This window comes from Alexandromys fortis, unplaced genomic scaffold (assembly GCF_014885135.2).
Source record: "Alexandromys fortis isolate MF-2015 unplaced genomic scaffold, M_Fortis_MF-2015_v1.1 scaffold_0, whole genome shotgun sequence".
Classification (NCBI taxonomy): domain Eukaryota; kingdom Metazoa; phylum Chordata; class Mammalia; order Rodentia; family Cricetidae; genus Alexandromys; species Alexandromys fortis.
Window position 1 is genome coordinate 47,365,878 of NW_026067949.1, and position 19,920 is coordinate 47,385,797.

The 19,920-nt window shown below is 37.7% G+C and overlaps 1 protein-coding gene across 1 annotated transcript in view; it reads left to right on the forward strand.

Moving 5' to 3' along the window:
* The window catches only part of Cfap299 (cilia and flagella associated protein 299), a 447,243-nt gene extending 441,890 nt beyond the window's left edge, over nt 1–5,353 (forward strand). The window contains exon 6 of the mRNA XM_050150032.1: nt 5,138–5,353. Coding sequence (XP_050005989.1) covers nt 5,138–5,233 — 96 coding nt within the window. The 3' untranslated portion in view covers nt 5,234–5,353. The remainder of the gene's footprint in view (nt 1–5,137) is intronic.
* The last annotated feature ends 14,567 nt before the right edge of the window (nt 5,354–19,920 follow it).

The window sequence follows — 19,920 nt, forward strand, 5'->3', positions numbered from 1 at the left end:
TATATATATATATATATACTATCAGTTTAGTGTTTCTATGGGATCCATGAGTATATGAATAAGTGGGTCTATCTATGTTTCTTGTGTCTTCTCTTGTGCTTATCCAATTTCAGTCTTACTATATTTTATTTTAGTTATCCCTTTTGAAGGCTGTTTATTTTAATGACAAGTAGAAAGATAATAAACCTGGATAAGAGGGGAAATAGAGAGGGACTGAGAGGAGTAGAGGGCAGGGAAACTGTAATCAAGATATAAGTGAGACAAAATCTATTTTCAATAAAAGGGAAAGGAATAAAAAAGAAATGAAATAACAGTAATAAGAAATTCCAATGTACAATTATGAATAAGTGCAGCATCAAAACCAATGCAAAAATTTGCGCTGAACACAATTCTTTCACACTGACATATAAATTATTTGAATTATTTTCAGATTTACAAAATTTACATAATTGTTATTGTCATGTGGACTAAGGATGAAAAATAAATATGTGTAATCTAGAGACTCATTTTATTTTTTGCCTCTAACATAGTTTCTTGTGGTTTTCTTCAATAGGATTCTTCCCTCCTTTTACCATAATAATTCCTCAAAAGACTACTTGATTATTAAATAAAGCTGACTCCATTGATTGCCCACTATTTCTCACTCAGGCACAGAAGTGCTATTCAACACTACAAACATTAAAGCTGCTTGTAAACTCCAAGCTGTATAGCTTTTTACTTCTTGTTTTATTTGAGACAGGGTTTCTCTGTGTAGCCCTGAATGTCCAGGAACTTACTATGTAGAACAGGCTGGCCTCAAATTCCTGGAGATCTGCCCATCCCTGCCTCCTAAGAGCTGGGATTAAAGGCATGAGCCATCACAATCCATATTTAGAAGTCTTGTAACTTTGAACAAATAAAATATTAATTTATTCTTGGAAATTTGCATAAGGAATCTCAAGTTGTGATCTTGAAACTGTGGTTCTTGTCTTGATGGAAGGAAACCAAGACCAAAATTTCTCTGCATAAGATTCTACCTATAATTGCTTTACATTTAGGTAAATCTCTCTCCATTTGAGATCTCCAAACTATCTCTAGGTTACTTAGACATATTTTTGGGTCATTGAAGCCAAAGTCCAGATCAACTGCCAGAAAGAGCTCTGAGTATCGGTTTCCTTAGAAAACGAACAAACAAACAAATAAAATATCTAAATATGGTTTAAGAGCATTGCTTTGAAATGTGACTTTCAAGCCAAAGTCTTGGATTTGTAATTGGTTCAATTACAAACTCCTTTGTAAAAATAGTGTCTTTTTCGCACTCATGCTATAATAATTACTAAATGGCCTTTGAAAGGAATGGAATTTAATAGGAATGTCTGAAGCCAAATGATTAAAGGAGAGTCAGGCATCATTTGTAAATGATTCATTTCACTTAAGAGAATCAAATCTAGACCTGGTCCTGATGGCACAGGACATGAGCACCATATACTCTGGAGGACAAGGCAGAAGGGTTTCAAGTCACGGCCTGCCTGGGCTACAGAGCAAGGTTTCAAGGAAAGGCTGGGGAACTGAAGCAGACTCTGACTCAGACATGGATATAGATAGATTCAGATATAGATATTGACAGAGACAGGGATTTTTAGAAGGTTGCAGAGAGGACGTTAGGGTTGTAGGTCACTGGGAGAGTCTTGCATGACCAAAGGTGGAAATTCAGTCCCTAAGACCCTAAGAAGACAACAGCAACAACGCTCAAGAAAGGAAAGACAGGGAGGGAGGGTAAGAAGAAGGGACAGAGGGAGGGAGGAAGGAAGGAAGAAAGGACGGAAGATTACAATCTATTAGATTTCTAGGTGTTACGGACATTTTAGGAGGGAAAACCTGTGTTCTTACATATCCAGAAAGCAGAGGATTGCATTATCATCAACAATATTGCAGGTAAACTGTGCAAGATTTCCCACACTAGTTTGTTTATTCCCCTGTGCTGAGTCTGCACTGGCCACCACTTGCCACCCTTCCCTTAGACAGAAAGACTCCTGGAGTTCTTAGTCTATCCTTGAGCTGTCTCCACTATCTAGCCCACGTCAGCTCAGCTTTTCAGTGCCCATGCAGAAGGCACTAGGGATAATGCCTTTTCATGAGTGTCTGAGAATCTTCCTTGCTGAAAAGATCTCAGGGAAGCATCAGAGGCAATACTGCAGATGACAGGATGGGAAATGATTGTGGTTAAATGAGGACTAGCAGTTTTCCAAGGTAAGTAGCCTGGGATGAGAAATTTTATTTAAAAAAAATTCTACAAGGGGTATATCTGATTCAAAACCTGAATGAAAATAATTTTATTAAGCAAGAAGTTTTGATATCTTGACATGTAATTGTTAACGCCAAGAGTATTAAGTAAGGAAATATAATGCCTGCACCAAGGCTTCAACCGCCATGTGTTTCAAACAATAGATCAAATTATAACTGATAACGTGATGCTGTTATTGCCCAACATTATTGGGCAGGTGCCAGTAGAGCTGTATTAAATACAGGCAAATCCCAGGGGTGGGAGCGTGGTTATCACCAGAGCTGCAATCAGTGTTTTCCCTGCGGATCAAAACAGATAAAGTAATGAGAGCCGTGAGAAAGCTGTGGAGATTCCCTGCAAACACTTGGATGTTCTCAAAGTTTTACCCCAGCAGCATCATACTATACAAATTTGAGCACCTCTTCTGGTTGGACGAGCCATCTGGTAGGAGTTTGTTCTTAACAGAATTTTTCAAAATAAAAGACTAAATCTTTGGGTGGGTTTTTCCCAGGGTCCTCCAGGGCAGTTTTAAATATAGTTTCAAGTATAAAAGATCTCCTGAAGGTTTTTTTTAATGAAGGTTTTGTTCATTTTTCCCCCTCTACTTAGGATCCAATTGTGCAATGATATAATTACTAATGATGATAATAATAATAACAATAATAGCAATAATAATAGTAAACAGTGTTGTCAAAAGTCATTTAGATATTGGATAAAGATCAGAGTGCCAGAGAAATACTAAGTTAACTATTTAAGCAAGCATTGTAATTAGTGAACTATTTTTTTTAAAACAGAATTTGCATTCGTACAGAGCCTTAGCTAGTTACAAGTGAGGGATCGTTTTATTTTAATTGTTATTAATTTTTTCTAAATGACTCAGGAAATAACAAGTTCCACGAAGAATAAAAAAATATATTGTCAGAGTGTCTTTTCTGTGCAACCAAATTACACAGATTTTTAAATACCCCTTTGATATAATCAGCAAAAGAAAGAATGAGTAAGCCAAAAAAGCAGGCCCATCAAGTTTGGGCAAACTGCTATCCTCCAGAAATAGGAAGAGAGTATGCACACACACAAAAAGATAAAGGGCTCTCCCTACATCATCTCCATCAACATGGAGAGATACAGCAGTCAATAAGTAGATCTCAGCATTGACACAGATCAGAGGCAAATACGCACAAAAGCACCAGGCCCTGTGTAGAGCTACCGTCATTCCCAAGGAAAAAGACAAGATTTGTAACCTTAAAACGGGTACGCAAACACTGAAAACACAGTTTTAAAAACCTGGATTCCCTATTGTCTCTAACTTAGCACAGAAGAGGATTAACTCCTCGCTCCATCATATCATTTACAGAGATCACAAAGATAAACTAAAAATAATACTCTTGTCACCAGTGGAAGAGAACTTACCAGTTATAAAATTTCAAAGACAAAAACAATCCACAAAAGTGGTTACAAGTAGGTCAATATAGAAAGAAACAGATTACCAGGTAAATTAGCCTTTCAATTGCCCCTGGAGACTCACCTCTGGGAGCCAAGAAGAGTTGGAATACAGCACTCTCAGGAGCACAGGCTAGCCAGTCATTAGAGGAACCTACTGGGTATTTGTAATGTCTGCAATGTTTACGAAATGGTCTTCTGGAAAGGGTGTAGCCATAACTCCCAGACAGATGCAAAGCAAATGTTCCCAAAGTTTTACTTCATCTGTCGATTATAGAGGAAACCAGAATGATACAACATGAAAATTAAAAGAGCAGAAATATGCATGCATACAGGAAATAAGGAGAATTGAGATTAAATAGATGCAATTATTTCCCTCTGCGTAATGCTAACTGCATCCCACTGTAGAAAAGAATATACTTTGCATTAACAGAAGTTTTCTACAATTCAAATTATAAAATCACATAAAATCAGAGAGAGAATGGCCGAAATGAGTATGAACGAACCATCAGGAGCACCCCCATTATCTTTTGTTTGTTCATTACAAAGATTTTACAATTGTCCCAACCCTTACTAATACAGCATAGGCTCAAAATATCCTCTTACGAATGATGTAAGAAATTCAATGTGGCGAGGGAAAAGGAACATAAAACTTCTCTGTAATCCCAAGTCCATGTTCTTCATCAGTTCTGTCCACAGAATAAAAAGACCTAGTTACCTTGAAGTTTTGTGTAGTAAATATACAAAAGACCCAATGGTGAATATTATTCAAATAATTTAGAAATAAAACTCCTTCCCTTTAAGACTTGGCTTCATCCAAAGACTTCGTGTTCTCTTTATCAATAATGGGATAAGCAAGGTGCTATCCCATGGTTCCCTCTGAGTTGGTCTGTCTAATTGACATCCCTGAGTAAAGGTAAAGGGACCACATGTCTCTCACAGATTTCAAAATAAAGAGGAAACAATCATCCAGTTCAATGCATTTTAAAGCTGTGGAGAAAGAATCCTTTTGTGAAAACCACCATGGACAGATACCCCACTGATCTAAACAAACTCCCAAATGTAGACAACTTTATATGGCTCACTGGAGAACAAACTAGGGTAGTTTCTCAATTACACCTCTGAATCAACATCTACCTATAGAACCCTTAATGAAGATCTCTGTGGAGTCGGAGTTAGCGAGTCCTGGCTTTACTAGACCTACTGGAACCCGGCACACGCTCTGATGGCTGGTACTTCTACATGTCACAACCCAGGCAGAAGCTACTCTACATCACCACTCCTGAGAAAAGAAGTGGAGGGGAGGGATTGTGTAATGGTCTCCATGGAAACAGCCTTTCAAATCATGTTTTCTTTAATGCTGAAGCATAAAGCCAACCCATTTCCTGCCAGTGATGTCCATGGACCTGACTAATAACAGCATTTGCGTTTCAGGCGCAGCCAGGAGACAATTCGGTGAGAATCCCTATCCAGACGGAACTCTACACACACGTGGTTCTCTTCGACCACATCTCCAGGAGGAAGACTTAGGCATCCATAGTAAATGGTTTCCTTATTGTCTTCTGCTTTTAAATGAACCCTTTGGTCAGAAGCAAAGTGGAATCATAAATGAGTTCTATAGCTAGAAGGCAAATTAGAGCAATAAAAGTTAACAAAGAAAGAACTGTAATCTTGACTGTTTTTTATTTCACCGATAGCCTCTTGATCTGGTTTAGGTTTTTATTTTTATTATTTTCTCTTCTCTCTCTCTCTCTCTCTTTTATTTTATTTTTGTTTTTCTGAGCACAGGCTGGTTACAAAAGTCCGTGGAAGAGAATCTTGCTGCCACTTCAAAGATGTGCTAATTGGTGACATATTTTTGTAACTCAGATGTTCCAAAACAAAAATGTTCCAGGTCCTGCTATTGCCAAATCTAGTACCAAATATGATACCATGTGGCATGCCTGGCAGTGCTGTCCCCTCAAATTGTTGAATATTGATAAGCGGCCTCCAATTGGAAGACAACAAAAGAAAAACAGACAAGGTTTTCAGTTGCACTGAACAAGTAAATAAAATTTGAAACATTTTGTGTGACTGTAAAATTATGAAGTCAATATGAACAAGTCTGTGTGCCTGTGTGACCTGAGTCCCATGACAATGGAGCTAAGGAGATAAAATCTGAAAGAAGCCAGCAGACCTTAGAGAATGAAGACATCATGAGAAAAACCAACATGTTTTTCCAGTGTGTCCTGCAGATGGCCTTTGTGCAGGAAACACCATTCCGAAATCGCTTTTTATTTAAAACTAGTATTTGATCCTCATGGCAATTCAATTCTTTTCATTTTCTAATCAATCTCACGGTGAAACAACTAAGTGGAATCGAGCAAGGTAGGAATCTGGCTCATGTCGAAGTGGGGAGAGCCCAGAGCAGAAACAGGGAGTTCAAGCGGTGCAAAAGTGTATGGTGCAGTATAACAGGTCCCAAGCTGGGTGAGTAGAGTGGAATAGCTACAGTTCATTCTAATTGCCAAGCTGAGAAAGTTTAAAAACACCTAGGAAACAAAGCTCCAAGAACGTGTGCACTGGCATGTCCGGAGAAGTTTGTCTGATGTGGAAGAACCCAGCCTGAGGGAATGGCTTATAATTGGTGCCATTCCATGGTGGCCTGATACCCACCACACACACTGATTGACAGGTGAACTCTCTCTGCTTCCTGGCTGTAAAGGCAATGCGATCAGCTGCATCCTATTCCTGCCTTATCTCCCACAATAAAGCTCAAACTGTGTGAGTTGAAGTAAACCTTCCTAACTGAAGGTGCTTTAGTCTGTAATTCCATCACGATAAGTATCAAGTACGGGTATTAAATCTGAATTGGATGTGTCTGTGCAATCTCAGATTCCAGTGTATGCACCACACACAGCACACGCTTATCCTGGAAGCTGCCAGAGTCTGAGTTCCTCGGCACCACTTTCACAGAAACAAGCAAGGATCCCCAGGAAACAAACAATTCTAAAGATGAGGCAGAGAAAATACGAGTCTGGAACAGGCTTTTTTTCAGGGAGTGGTTAGCGAGCAAGATTAATCAAAAGGACACAGATCCCCATCTGAAGAAATTCCCACTGGGAAAACGTGGGAGAGCTGAGTGTTTAAATAGCCACAGCGATAGGAACAAATAGGAACCCGAGTGTATAGTGGCCACAGAGGGATAAGTTACAAGTCTGATTAGGTGAGGTGTAGTTGCAGAGTACCTGGCCACAGAATACATATTAATTGTTAAGAGGAACGATAAATGAATGGCTGACATCACTTTCGGCCAGTGATCAAAGATCATAGCATCAATGATAGGCAAATTCAATTTATCCTCTACCAGTGAAGATTTATGCCTGAACCAATCAACTATTACATTTTCAGTGGACTGGTAAGGTGTATCTGATGTTATAGAGAGACTGCGATGTAATGGGGAGACTGCGATGTAATGGGGAGACTGTGATGTAATGGGGAGGCTGTGATGTAATGGAGAGGCTGTGATGTAATGGAGAGACTGTGATGTAATGGAGAGACTGTGATGCAATGGGGAGACTGCATGCACCACTTCTAACAGTTCTGCCAGCATTGCCTAACCTCAGTCTAATCAGGACAAAATTTAAAAGGACCAAATTTTAGGAAAGCATGCAAAAGAACTACTTATAATATTCAAAGACCATATAATAAATAAAGGTGGAGAAACTACCCCAGGATGCAGGAAACTTGAGACATGGCACCCAAGTGCAATTTTTTTCTGAGTTGGATTCTCAGCCTATCAAGGAAGTTGGAGGCCGACTGGTGAAAACTGAGTGATTTATAAAGATTAAGTGGTAGTAAAGAAAAAAAGGTTTATTTGCTGTTTGGAGCCATTATTTTGCAACTGTATGATACAATACCCTTAACTGGCAATTGCACTAAAGTGTTTAAAAGTCAAGGGACATCACTACAGCTGCTTGTTTATACATAGTCAGAGGAGAGGGTTTGTGCCATCCCACATACTTGGCAATAAGCTAGCTAATTCTGTTGGGACACGTGTACAGTATGCTTATAAATGTCACGGGAATGTCACGGCTCTCTCTTCCCACCTTGCAGATTCCACAGATCAAATGCGCAACCTCATACTTGGCAATAAGTGGTTTCACCTGCTGAGCCATTTGCCTGGCCCCTGCGACTCTTCCAATAAAGTAAATATTTGTGTATCACATTTGCAAATTCAAAGCATCACTTCCTTATACTGTAAGCACAATATATAAACTTATTCTTATTTATTTTGTTTATAGATTTGGTTAATTTTTGACACATTCTATAAAATATTAAAATTCATTTCTAAAATTGCATGATATTTGATTTTCTAAAAATTTCAAACCATTAACGTATGAGTCTTCGCATGCAACTAAATAAATATTGCAAGTCTCAAGAACCAAACATACATAATATTTCTCATGCTTTCTCAACTGTTACAATATATTCTGCCATGTCTAGCCTGGTGCCAGGAATAGACCTGACCAGGGCCGGGAAAAAAATTAAGAAGAGACATGCATGCAGGAAAGCTGGGTTCAGGTGTGTGTACTGAAGTTTTGGGCTGGGGTCTCTGATGGAGAAACCACAGCACTCCTGGATGTTTATCATATAGGGTTAAACAGAAAGGCAGAGTTGGTCCTTGTAGCTGAAGAAGGGGAGGCCGGGGTCTCTTATATAGGGATAAACAAGGAGACAGGTTCTGTGCTGTACAGCTGGGATGAGGATACAGGCTTAGTTAGTCTCAGTAGATGCAGTCTCTGTAGGAGGAAAGTCTTCAGGCTCTAAACATCCAGGAAAAGAAAACTACGGCTTTCATGTTCCTCACACAGTTAACACTCACACGAGGTTCCCCAAGGAAGTTTCACCATGCCTCTGAACCTCACCCCAGAGGGAACGCTTCCACAATGTCTTATAAAACTACATGCTTCTAATTTTAAATCATGTGTGCATTCATTATCCAAAAGTCACATTTTAAACAGAAATAGCAAACGTTTATTGTTGAAATACTTATAGTCTAATGTGCAAGATTCTTGTAGCTGTAACCACTTCAATTTTTAAAGCTATCATTTGATAGCTGTTCCTATATTTAATTCCAATGTTTAAGACACTAGAAAAACAATTCTATCATCACCCATAATTTTCCCATTAGTTTCTGAGCTGATCTTACAAAGAGTAAATACTCTCCAGAGATCTGAGTTGGATGAAGGGTTGCCATAACAAAGTACTAAAGGTCTGGTGGCTGAGACAACAGTTATTTCTTTTCTCACCGTTATGGAAGCCAGAGCTCTGCCAAGGGGTCATCTCGTTTGCTTCTGCTGAGGCCTCACTCTTTGCCTTGCCCTCACCACCCTATGTCCCAAGTCTTCCTCTGTGTGCACACATCTGTTGCCTCTGGGTGCCCCAGTGTCTTTGTATGAGGGTGCTGGTCTGATGAAATGAGGGCCAACCATAATAGAGCAGCATTAGTGTTCCATTTCAGAATTCCTGTCAAAGACAGCATGAACTTATGGCTTTGGTCTATAAATTTTGGTAGACACATTTTATACCATAGCACAGAATGAGGACAAAAAAGCTTCTGATCCATTATTTTGAGATTATATGTTCTCATGCAATGCTAACCCAAGTCAAGATCTCTGACAATGTCAATATAATGCCTTTAAAATAAAATAGCCATGGTCCAAGGGCCCTGTACTCAAGTTTCGTATTATCTGATTTCCTCGCCGCTGCAAGGTGACTGATGGTCAGTGAATCCAAGTATGGCTTCATTTATTGCTGAGGTACTTTCTGTCTGTAGGTCTGTGCTTGTAAAGACGTAATTGGCACCAGAGGGTTTTTATTTTTCATGGTTCTAAGGTCACACTATTGGAATGATTGAGAGTTAGCACGCCGCTGCATGACAGCTTGTTAAGATGACTACCACCAAATAAGTAGGTGGGGAAAATCTGTTAGGCTCACCCCAGCATAAACTAGAAGGTAAGTTTTACTGAAGCTAGGCCCAGGACTTGAGGGAGGGAACAAGGTATGTGACATGTACAAGAAGATCAGGACGCAGGATCGCGGGCCAAAGACAGAACCAGAACTGAGCTAACCAACTGAGGAGAAATTAAACAAGAAACTGGGCAGTGCAATAAAAAAAAAAAAAATGAAGAGTATTAGAAACCAGACTGTCTGGCAAGCTGAAGTTGGTCATTGGCCAAATCACTTTATCTCTCCAGACTTTGGCTCTTGGAGGTGCCTTCAAAATCCAAAACATCCATGGTTTCTCCCGGCTGTTTCTCTAATCTATTTATAGACTGAGCTGAAAGGAAGAGTAACACAACATAAGTGTAATTTTCTCCCAGCGATGGTTTAGATGTGTTATTGTGCATTTTAGATGGGTGTGACATTTATCTAAGTTGCATTTATATGACAAAAAAGATACAGGTATCACTTAGAACTAAAATAAAATAAATGCATCTTAATCCAGGAGCAACAATAATCATCAAACATGAGGACCACCGAAGTCCATTTTTAACTCGATACATTGCATTTTTTAAAAGAACAGCTCCTGTATTCCTGCACAACTTCTGCCATGACAGGAAATGTGCTTTCCACTGCCCTGGAGTCACATGTTCTCAATCTGGGTCTCCGTCTTTGCCTTCTTCTCCCTCTTTCTCTCTTCTTCTCTCCCATTTTTTTTCTCAGAAGCCCAGAGAACAGACATTTCATTCAGTATAGTCAGGTGTAGAACCCCCAGCAAAATTTAAAACCTAAAAGATTCACACTATATAGAATCCACATTTCTGTAACTACAGAAACTCTGCTGACCTAAGAATCTTCAGAACAGTGAGGAATTCTGGGAGAAAGAATATATGTATTTCAATAGAGTGGGAGGTCGCCCAGGTGGCAACAGTAAAATTGTATGGTGTGTAGATTCTGGGGCTTCACAGGAGCAATGCCTCAGCTGACTCCGTGAGGCAGACAACAGAGGGACTGGTACTATGAAGCTTCTCTTTCTGTTTCTCATTCCCCAATACAACTAATGAAGATGAGCAAATGTGTGGTCAAAACCTCATCCAACAAATGACTGGGTTTTCTGTTAGTCATTTGTCCAGAATAACATGAATAGAAGCAGTACATGGTAACTGCTGATCCTTTTCATCTCAAGGAAGCTACAAGAGAAAAATCTACCGTTCCGTGTAAAGTACGAGTCATGGGTCAGATACACTTCTCAGACACTAGGAGGGTGTTTCAACAAATTTGCCAGCTTGGAATAAAATGGAATCTAAAGAATTTTGTTTTTATTGTTCTTGGCTATTGATGCCTCTGTTGTGAGTGGATTTTATCCCTCATCTCATGTTGCATTTGCCAAATGAGTATAGAGAAAGCAGGAATGCAGTAGAGTTTGAGTACACATCTCCTATCTGTGCTCATTATGTGAACTTTCAGGTGATACCCTGATGCTATAAATATACAGTGTATACAAACAATGATAATTTAGGCTCTCCCTTTCCTCTGGTTGTGTTAGTCAAGACGTTTTCAGACCCACGTGAATCATGGTGATGATGATAGAATACTGATAAGACCTCGAGGGAAGTATCTCTCAAGAGTAGGATGTAGATTATTAGTCTTTCCCCCCTAAATTTATGGAATTAAAAAAAATCTGTCATAAAAAGAATACGAAATTAAATACTGCAGCTTTATCTGAGAGACTAACATGACACATTATGGTCCTGGGAAGTTTTGAGCAGGATTTTACAGATCTATTTAATCTTATTTCCCAAGTTGCCTACCAGTTGACCACCCGTACCCCCTGTTCCCACCCCCAAAATTCATTAGTGTCTACATTTCTTCAGATTCTTCAAAAGCCACATAAAACCTCAAATCTCATATAATTAGTCAGAATGGGGAATGTACACAAATCCAAGCAGCTCAAAACCAACACACTTGGGAAGGAAAAATGCAGAAGCGTTTATAGTTAGATGTGAAGTAAACCCCCACCTCAAAAGGCTCATGTGTTGAAGGCTTGACTCAGAAGTGGCATTTGGGAGAAGTGATTGTATCATGAGGGTTCTAACCTAATCAGTGTGTTAACTGACTGATGCAATCATAATTTGATCGTGTTATTAATATCCCTGGGATATGAGCTCCTCCCTTCCTCTCTAAACTTTCTTTGCTTCCTGGCTTCCATGAGGTAAGCAGCCTGCTGTGACACATTCCTGGCACCATTATTCTGTTCCAAACCACATGTGTTTAATAACAGAACCAGCCAGCGTGGATCCAAACACACACCTTCCCCATTTAGTTGTTTAAGACCCAATGATGGAAAGTTGTTTGAAACATAGAAGAATGGAAGCCTCTCTGTCAAATACTGCTACAGTAAAGTTAAGCTCCACCCTCTTCACAGTTTCTATAAATTTCATATTTTAAATTCTGGAAGATTAATCTGATTGCCCATGCTACGGATGCATTATTCATTAGTCCAAAGTTTGTGTGGATCATCCCTGTTCCTCCTTTGTTTCTACAGGCATCCTCAAGTGATGCTTCTGATTCAGAGAGATATCTCAAAGATATCAACTTTAAAATATCTTTAATCAATATTCATTTTGTTAGAGTTCAAGGATGACATTGTGCCTCAATTTATTGTTAATATTTTAATTTTATTTGGAAGTATGCTGTTCTATTTTTTTTTACACTTCAGTGAGTTTGGCTCTCCATGTATTCTTCCCAAATTAGTTAATCCAAAGAACTAAAATTATGATAAATAAAGTTAAGGTCTGCAATACACTGTGTGGTTGAAGGCTGAGAATCATTCTAGGTAAATGAGCTTTTCAAATTAAAATGATTTATTTGTTCTTAGAATATTTGATTTTTTTCAATATTATGTATGAAAACACTTTACATACATAAAGTTTTATTCTTCTTTGTCAATAAAAGTTTACTTATAAGCCCTAAATATTGGGTTTGAGGTCTTTTTCAATTAATAAATTAATTTCAATTAATATTAAAAATAAATAAATTTCACTTCATTTTAAGAGCAATATGAGATTTACAAAAAAAAATAGCACAAAGCCAAGGCAACATCTGAACACCTCTTCCCCACTTCTATGCTTGGATTACTATATCACTAACATCTGACAGGAATGTCACATATTATTTAAAACTGTTGAGCCAATATTGAGCTATTATTAACTGAAGTTCATAGTTGATAATTGAGACCACTCTGTGTTCTTCAATTCTATATGTTTAAGATGATGCATGTCTTGTATCCACAAACACAAATGGTAGTCCATTTCTTTTCAATTACTAAGTGATATTTTCTTGAAGGATATCTTGGTTGTTTCCCAGTCTGGCAGTTTTGAGCAAACTGCTGTAAATATTTGTGTGCAGTGAATTGCACAGACAGATTTCACATCACCTGGCTTGTACAAAGAGGCATGATTGATGGATGACAGGGTACAATTATGTTTAGTTTTGTACAAAATCTGAGAAAGTAAGCCATTTCCCAATTCACACCAGCCAATGAGAGATCCAGTTGCTCTCCAACCAAATCAGCACTTAATATTGTCTGTACTTTGAAATTTAGCCCTTCTCGTATTTGTGCAGTAAAACCCCCCTTTTTGTTCCATTTCAATTCTTCTGCTAACAAGCCTCTTTCCCTTTTTCAGTTTATTTCTGACTTTTGTATATTATTTATCTCTGGGTCAACACCAAGTGTTTTCACTTTTTTCCTTACCACAAATTTTAATCTTCTTTATTGCAATTTTCTATAGTTCACACAATGATTTTTATAATATCTTTAATATCACTTTTTAAATGGTGGAATAATGTCTGAGGACCAAATAAAAACTAAGATTAATACCTACTTTGAAATAAGTATTTGATAAGGTTGTGTTTCTTATATAAATTGTATGTTAAATGAAGTAAAATATCAACATTGTGTGTGCTACAAAAGAATCTAATATGTTTTCTTTTCTCCTTCATCACCTGTATTTACTTGAGTTATCCACTCGGATCTGTTTCTCAACTACTGAAAACTATATAAGTCTTCTTGTGAATAATAAGCATAGCTCACTCTACCAATGAGGACCTATTCTTCTGTGCATGATGCCAAACCTTAAGGACCACTTATGAAACATATCCACTATATCCATAATGTTACACTGTGCTTTTATATAATTTCCTCCAGCCTCTACCTCAGCATTTTGTCCACAGTATACATAAAACTATAAGAACCTCTCCTATTATTATTATTCTGAAGGGGTGGTAGGATGGTTTACCTGTTAAGGAGCAGTGCTTTTTAAATATTTGTTACTAATTCTTTGGGAATTTCATACAGTTGTCAATAGCTCCTCAACTAGGGATAAAAGGTGGTGAGCCTTCTCTTCATGCTAAAATGTGAAGTGTCCAGACCTTGTGAAGATTCTATGAGCACTTGGATGCAGTAGTCCGGTCATGTCCAGAAGACACTGCTTTGCATATGTCCTCGATAACTTCAAAACCTACCATCTTTCTTACGGCCTCTTCAACAATGATGCCTGTGTCTTGAAGAGAGAAGGATTGACACAGAGGTCCCCTTGTGGGTGAGCACTTCACTGGCACATATTCTCTGCTCTTTGTCCAGTACTGAGTTTCTGTGTTCACCCATTTCCAGAGAACAGTGCATTTTAAATTTAATTCTTTGAACTTAATTATGAACATTTATCTCAAAGAGCAATGCCAAGAAGATCCCCAGACAGAAGCTCTCACAGTCCACAGCAGATCTCCATGATGTTTCACTTGGACAATTTATTGCTCTGGGATAATGGTCTTATACACTGTAAAGTTTTGTTACTCATATTAGTTTAATAGAGTGCTGATTGACCATTATCCAAGCAAGAAGTATAGGTGGGGCAACTGTTCTAGGAGAATTCTGAGAAGAGGAAAGGTAGAGACACAATAATCAGCAAAGAGCAGAGGAAACAAGATGAGAATGGCTTACTGAGAAAAGGTACCTAGCCATGTGGCTAAACATAGACAGGAATTATGGGTTAATTTAAGTCATAAGAGTAAATAAATAATAAGCCTGAACTAATAGGCCAAATAGTTTATAATTAACATAGATGGCATGGGATATCCTTCTGTATATGTGTTGCTTTTATTGATTAATGAATAAAGAAGCTGCTTTCCGCCAATAGCTTGGAAATCTAGGTGAGGAAAACTAAACTGAATGCTGGGAGGAAAAAGGCAGAGTCAAGAGATGCCATGAATCCACCAGAGGGGAAAGACATGAGCTGACAGCTAGAACCTTGTCAGTAGACCATGAGCCTTGTGATATAAGATAAAATACTGGAAATGGGTTAATTCTAGATGTAAGTTCTAGCTAGCAATATGCTTAAATTATTGATCAAACAGTATTGCAAGTAATATAGTTTCCATGTGTTTGTTTTGGGACTGAGAAGCCAGGAACAAACAAATGGCCTCTGTATTTCTTTGTGACTGAACAGCTGCAGGACTGGGTAGGACAGAAACTTCTGTCTACAAATGGCACCCAACATAGGGCAAGAATTTCCACATAAAGCCTGAGAAAGCTTTAAAAAAAAGATTTTAAATAAATAAGAACAGAATCAAGTGCAGCTTCTTGGTAACCATCTTTACTCTGTTAGACTCTGTGTGCTGGCACGAAGCAGAGGCATTTTTTTTCAGACAGATTTCCTGACTCAGCATTAGTGGCCAAAACCTCACCGCTCTTTAAAGAGGACCTGCCACCTCTTTATGAGCAGCCAGCAATATACTTCTTGGTGGTGGTATGGGCCTAGAAACTCTGCAGAATTGTGGCAATAAACATGGCTCCTGCCAATACTTCTGACATGAAGCAAGACTCTTGAGAAGCCAAAAGATGGGGTAGAGCCAGTCATCAAAGCAACAGCTTTAATCCTAGCTATGTTGCTTAGCAGATTAAATGCTCATGTGTGCAGAAAAAGAAAGGTATACAATAAAGACAGATTCATATTGACAAAAACTCTAAATGGTTTATTGTATGTTTAAAATATACATAGGCTTGGGAGAGAAAAGAAAAAGGGTAGAGAAATTCCTTAAAAAAAAAAGAAATAGACTAACTGAGCATGGTGGCATATGCCTTTAATTCCAGCACTGGGAAGACAGAGACAGGCAGACCTCTGTGAGTTCAAGGCCAACCTGGTCTACAGAGTTAGATCCAGGAAAGCCAAAGATACACAGAGAAACCCTGTATCAAAAACCAAAATTTAAAAATAAAAATAAAAGAAATAGAGTTTTTAAAGCCATATAAATAGGAAAAATACACAGAGAGTCTGGATTCTGTGTGTTATTGTGTTCTCTTTGAATTGTTTCACTACTGAGGAAGGAGCAACACCTGCTAAAAGACATTTGATTATAAATGATGCTAGATTAATCTAACCTATATATTTTGAAAATGTCTTGACTTAAAAATTTAAGTTCAAAGATATGTTACTTTGGAAAAGAGGTTTTGTTTTTATTTCCACAGGAAATGAAAGCCTGTGGATTCATTCTGGGTTAAGAAAAATAAGGTTTGATCAAGAAAGACCCCCTGAAAAATCCCCAATGGGAACAGATGACCCAGATGATGCAACATTTCAGGGCACCTCTGTTGTAATTTTTTTTTTTTGAGTTCTGTATCCAGAATAGCCTTAAGACTGCTGGCTGAGATGATCCAGCCTCACAGACTAGTCAGGACTTGACCATAATCCTAAATTTACTTTGAGTGCCCATAAGATAATCAGTTCCCCCAGTCAGTATGAAGTAGTCTAGAAAACTGTGCCCACATTCCCAAAAAAATAAGTTATGGATGATTGTCTTTGTTTATACTATGGGTTACAAGTTGTTATGGATAATTGTTAGGGAAAAAAAGCTAAACAAAAGAGATTAAATTCAGGATCTTATTTTGAAAAGGAAAAAAAGGAAATGCTGTGGGATCGTACTCTTGTACATTGTAAAAATTTGTCACTCATATTGGTTTAATAAAATGCTAATTTTCCAGTAGCCAGGCAGGAAGTATAGGTGGGGAAATCAGACTAGAAAAATTCTGGAAAGAGGAAAGACAGAGATGCAGTCACCAAACAGAAGCAGAGGAAGCAAGATGAGAATGCCTTATTGAGAAAAGGTACCAAACCACATGGCTAAACATAGGCAAGAATTGTGGATTAATTTAAGTTGTACGAGTTAGTTAATAATAAGCCTGAGCTAATGGGCCAAATAGTTTATAATTAATATAGTCTTCTGTGTGTTTCTTCAGGCCTAAACAGTTGCAGGACTGGGAGGGACAGAAACTTCTGTCTACAATTTATGACATTATAATTTTTCTAGTTAAAGGCCAAGAAATGGAAAACAAGGCAAAAGAGAGACTCCTTTCTAGCTCTCCAGTTAGCACAGACAGGGGTTTACCAACAGAACAAATGCTAATATTTGGGGCTGGATAACATCTTGTTAAAGGAGAAATCTGTGCATTGCAGACTCTTCTGTATTCCCTGTCCCCAGCGAATCACAACTGCTCCCAACTGACGGCAGTTTCACCAGCTGAGAGGCACTAGTATAGCTTGGATTTCCATATGGAAGGATTATAATGGCAGATCTGTTGGGCATCTCCATATCCTTTTTTATTTGACAAGTTTGCTTTTGAAACAAAAGCAAATGATATTGCCAAGCTTGGGAAATTTCTGAAGACTTGGATTTGGTGTTTTCATATTTTAAAGAGGTGAGAGGAGCCTCATCAGATATTCAAATGTGATCACATTTAACGACTTCAGATTGTAAGGTAAGGAAATGATACTAAAGATTTTAGTATTAGTTTTAGTTTAGGATGTCCAACATAAAACAAGCAACATTTCATTGGTGTGTTTTATCTGTAACAAACCAAAGAAGAGGTCACTAACAATTGATGTTATCAACCTTTGCAGACCTTTACTTAGCTCTACTTGGTCAACCTAGACCCATGGTTTTGCCAATATTTCATTTTCTCTAGTTTTACATTTGGAAAATGGATCGGTGAATGAATGTCAGATTTCCCTTCGCCTCTCCCCATGGGTGAGTCTTGTTTTAATAGAATCTAATTTTAAAGATAAAAACTGTTCTTTTCCAAGAAACACTAGCATTTAGTTTTAAATGACTCATAATCATAAAAGACAAATATTAGAAAACTTTTCTACTAAGAAATAATAAAATTGTCAATATGTGGTTCTGACTTCTCTCAGGAAGTTAAGTAAATATTTGCTAGGGTCATTAAGCAATAAGTAATAATTAAAATTAAAAATGAATGTGTTTTTCCTTTTTCATTTATTTATTCCATTGCTGGCATCAAATCATGCAAAAGCCATGCGTTTATTGTGTTATTTATAATCACTTGTCAACAATTAAAGATGGGTGAACTTGTAAACCTAATTTTTAGTTTATAATATGCCAATTGTTTTTGAAGAATAGCATTTATTTCTCTAATATAATTTCTGGAGGGTTTCATACATGAGCACTATATTTACCTCATCTTTACCTTCTCACTCTCGCCCACCAAGTCCTCCCATGCCCCCAGGCTCTCGCAAACTCATGACCTCTTCTTTTTTAATTATCATTGCTACATGTAGAAGGGGGTTACATAAAAGCTGACAAGACACTTCTAAGGCAGTCTATGTGATTAAAAACTAGTGATTTTGAATTCATACACCTAAAGTACATTGGCCAATTTTTCTGCAACTCATATTGCTCACCGTGCCCATCAGTATAATACAAAGGATTGCACTAGGTAAGATATCGAGATACACTAGGATTTAATATTCTACATCACAGTGACCAACACATCTCAGAGGTCTTCACAAACCTGAGGTTTGAACTGAGAACATAACAGGAGGAAAAATAATTAAATTACTTTAATTAAGTAAGGTGGATTTTATAGCAGAGCTGTGATATGATTTGAGCCACATAGGTAGGTCATGTTTGCAATTATAGTTTGTATTATGAGGGACTTAGCTGTCCCTCTTTGGTAAAATAGTAATGTATTTGATGCAATGATGTTACAAGTTGAAGTGCAGCATGTAGGCCCTTGTTGGCCATGGTCTAAATAACTTGCTTCCTAATCTTTTGTATCAGGGATAACCTTACGTAGTGTTTTTAAAATCTTATTTGATTATTTCATTTATGGTTTTCTGAGCCATGTATGGTGTTTTTGCCAATAGAAAACAGAAAAGGCAATTTGGCTTAATTTGACAGTCAATTCATCCAAACACTTCTACCAGGTCAATCACATTTTCTTTGATGGAAACAATATACATAATAAATCAACTCCAGGAGACCAAAGACTGAGTTCAGTTTTCTTATAATGAAATTAAGAATATGAGCACACTCAAATAAAGTCAGTCCCAGCAGGGATTGTGAGTCTCGTTATTCCTGAAGCATCCCTATCTGATGAACACATTCAGAACTGGATACAACTGAATGTGAGGATGTTTTACTGGCCTCTACATTGAGTAAACCATGAAATATTTATAACACAGTACTGTTTATGGAAGCACAGTGTGAGAAAAGAATGTGGGAGAGAAAGAGGAAGAACAGATTCAGCTAGCTGAACTTTATTTAGTACAGGACAGAAAGGGAGGACGGCATGTGAAAGAGGGAGAAAGGTGTCATCATTTGATTAAATTCCACGTGTGTAAAATGATAATACCTTCTATATCCCAAAGAATAAGTATACAGTGATAGTCATTGACTCATCTTGTTGAGTATTTTTCTTTCTTTTCTTTTTTGTTTTTTGTTTTTTGTTTGTGTTTTTTTTCTCTGTTTTGAGACATTTAAGGATACAACTTAGACCCAGAATTTGTGCAGCTTGCTGAAGATACTTCAACTGGTCCCTCAGAGGTTAACATGGGCTAAACGCTAGGAAATATTTCCCATTTCCTCAAGTTTATAAGACCGACTATTAAGCAATGCTAAAGAATAAATCACTAAAACATTGAAAGCATCCATATGACACAAAATGCAGATCTTGGCCATTTTCCAGGGCCATCAAAACAATGCCCTCAAGCCAACTTGGTTGTTCATGAGTAAAGTATATATTATGTGTACACTACTTAAGTGCCATCATCTGCCTTACCACATGATTGCTAAGTTTAGCTGAGATGACTTCAATCTATTTAAGATTATGAAATCCTAGATCAAGATTGTTTTTTTTTTCAAACTAAAAAGAAAACTTC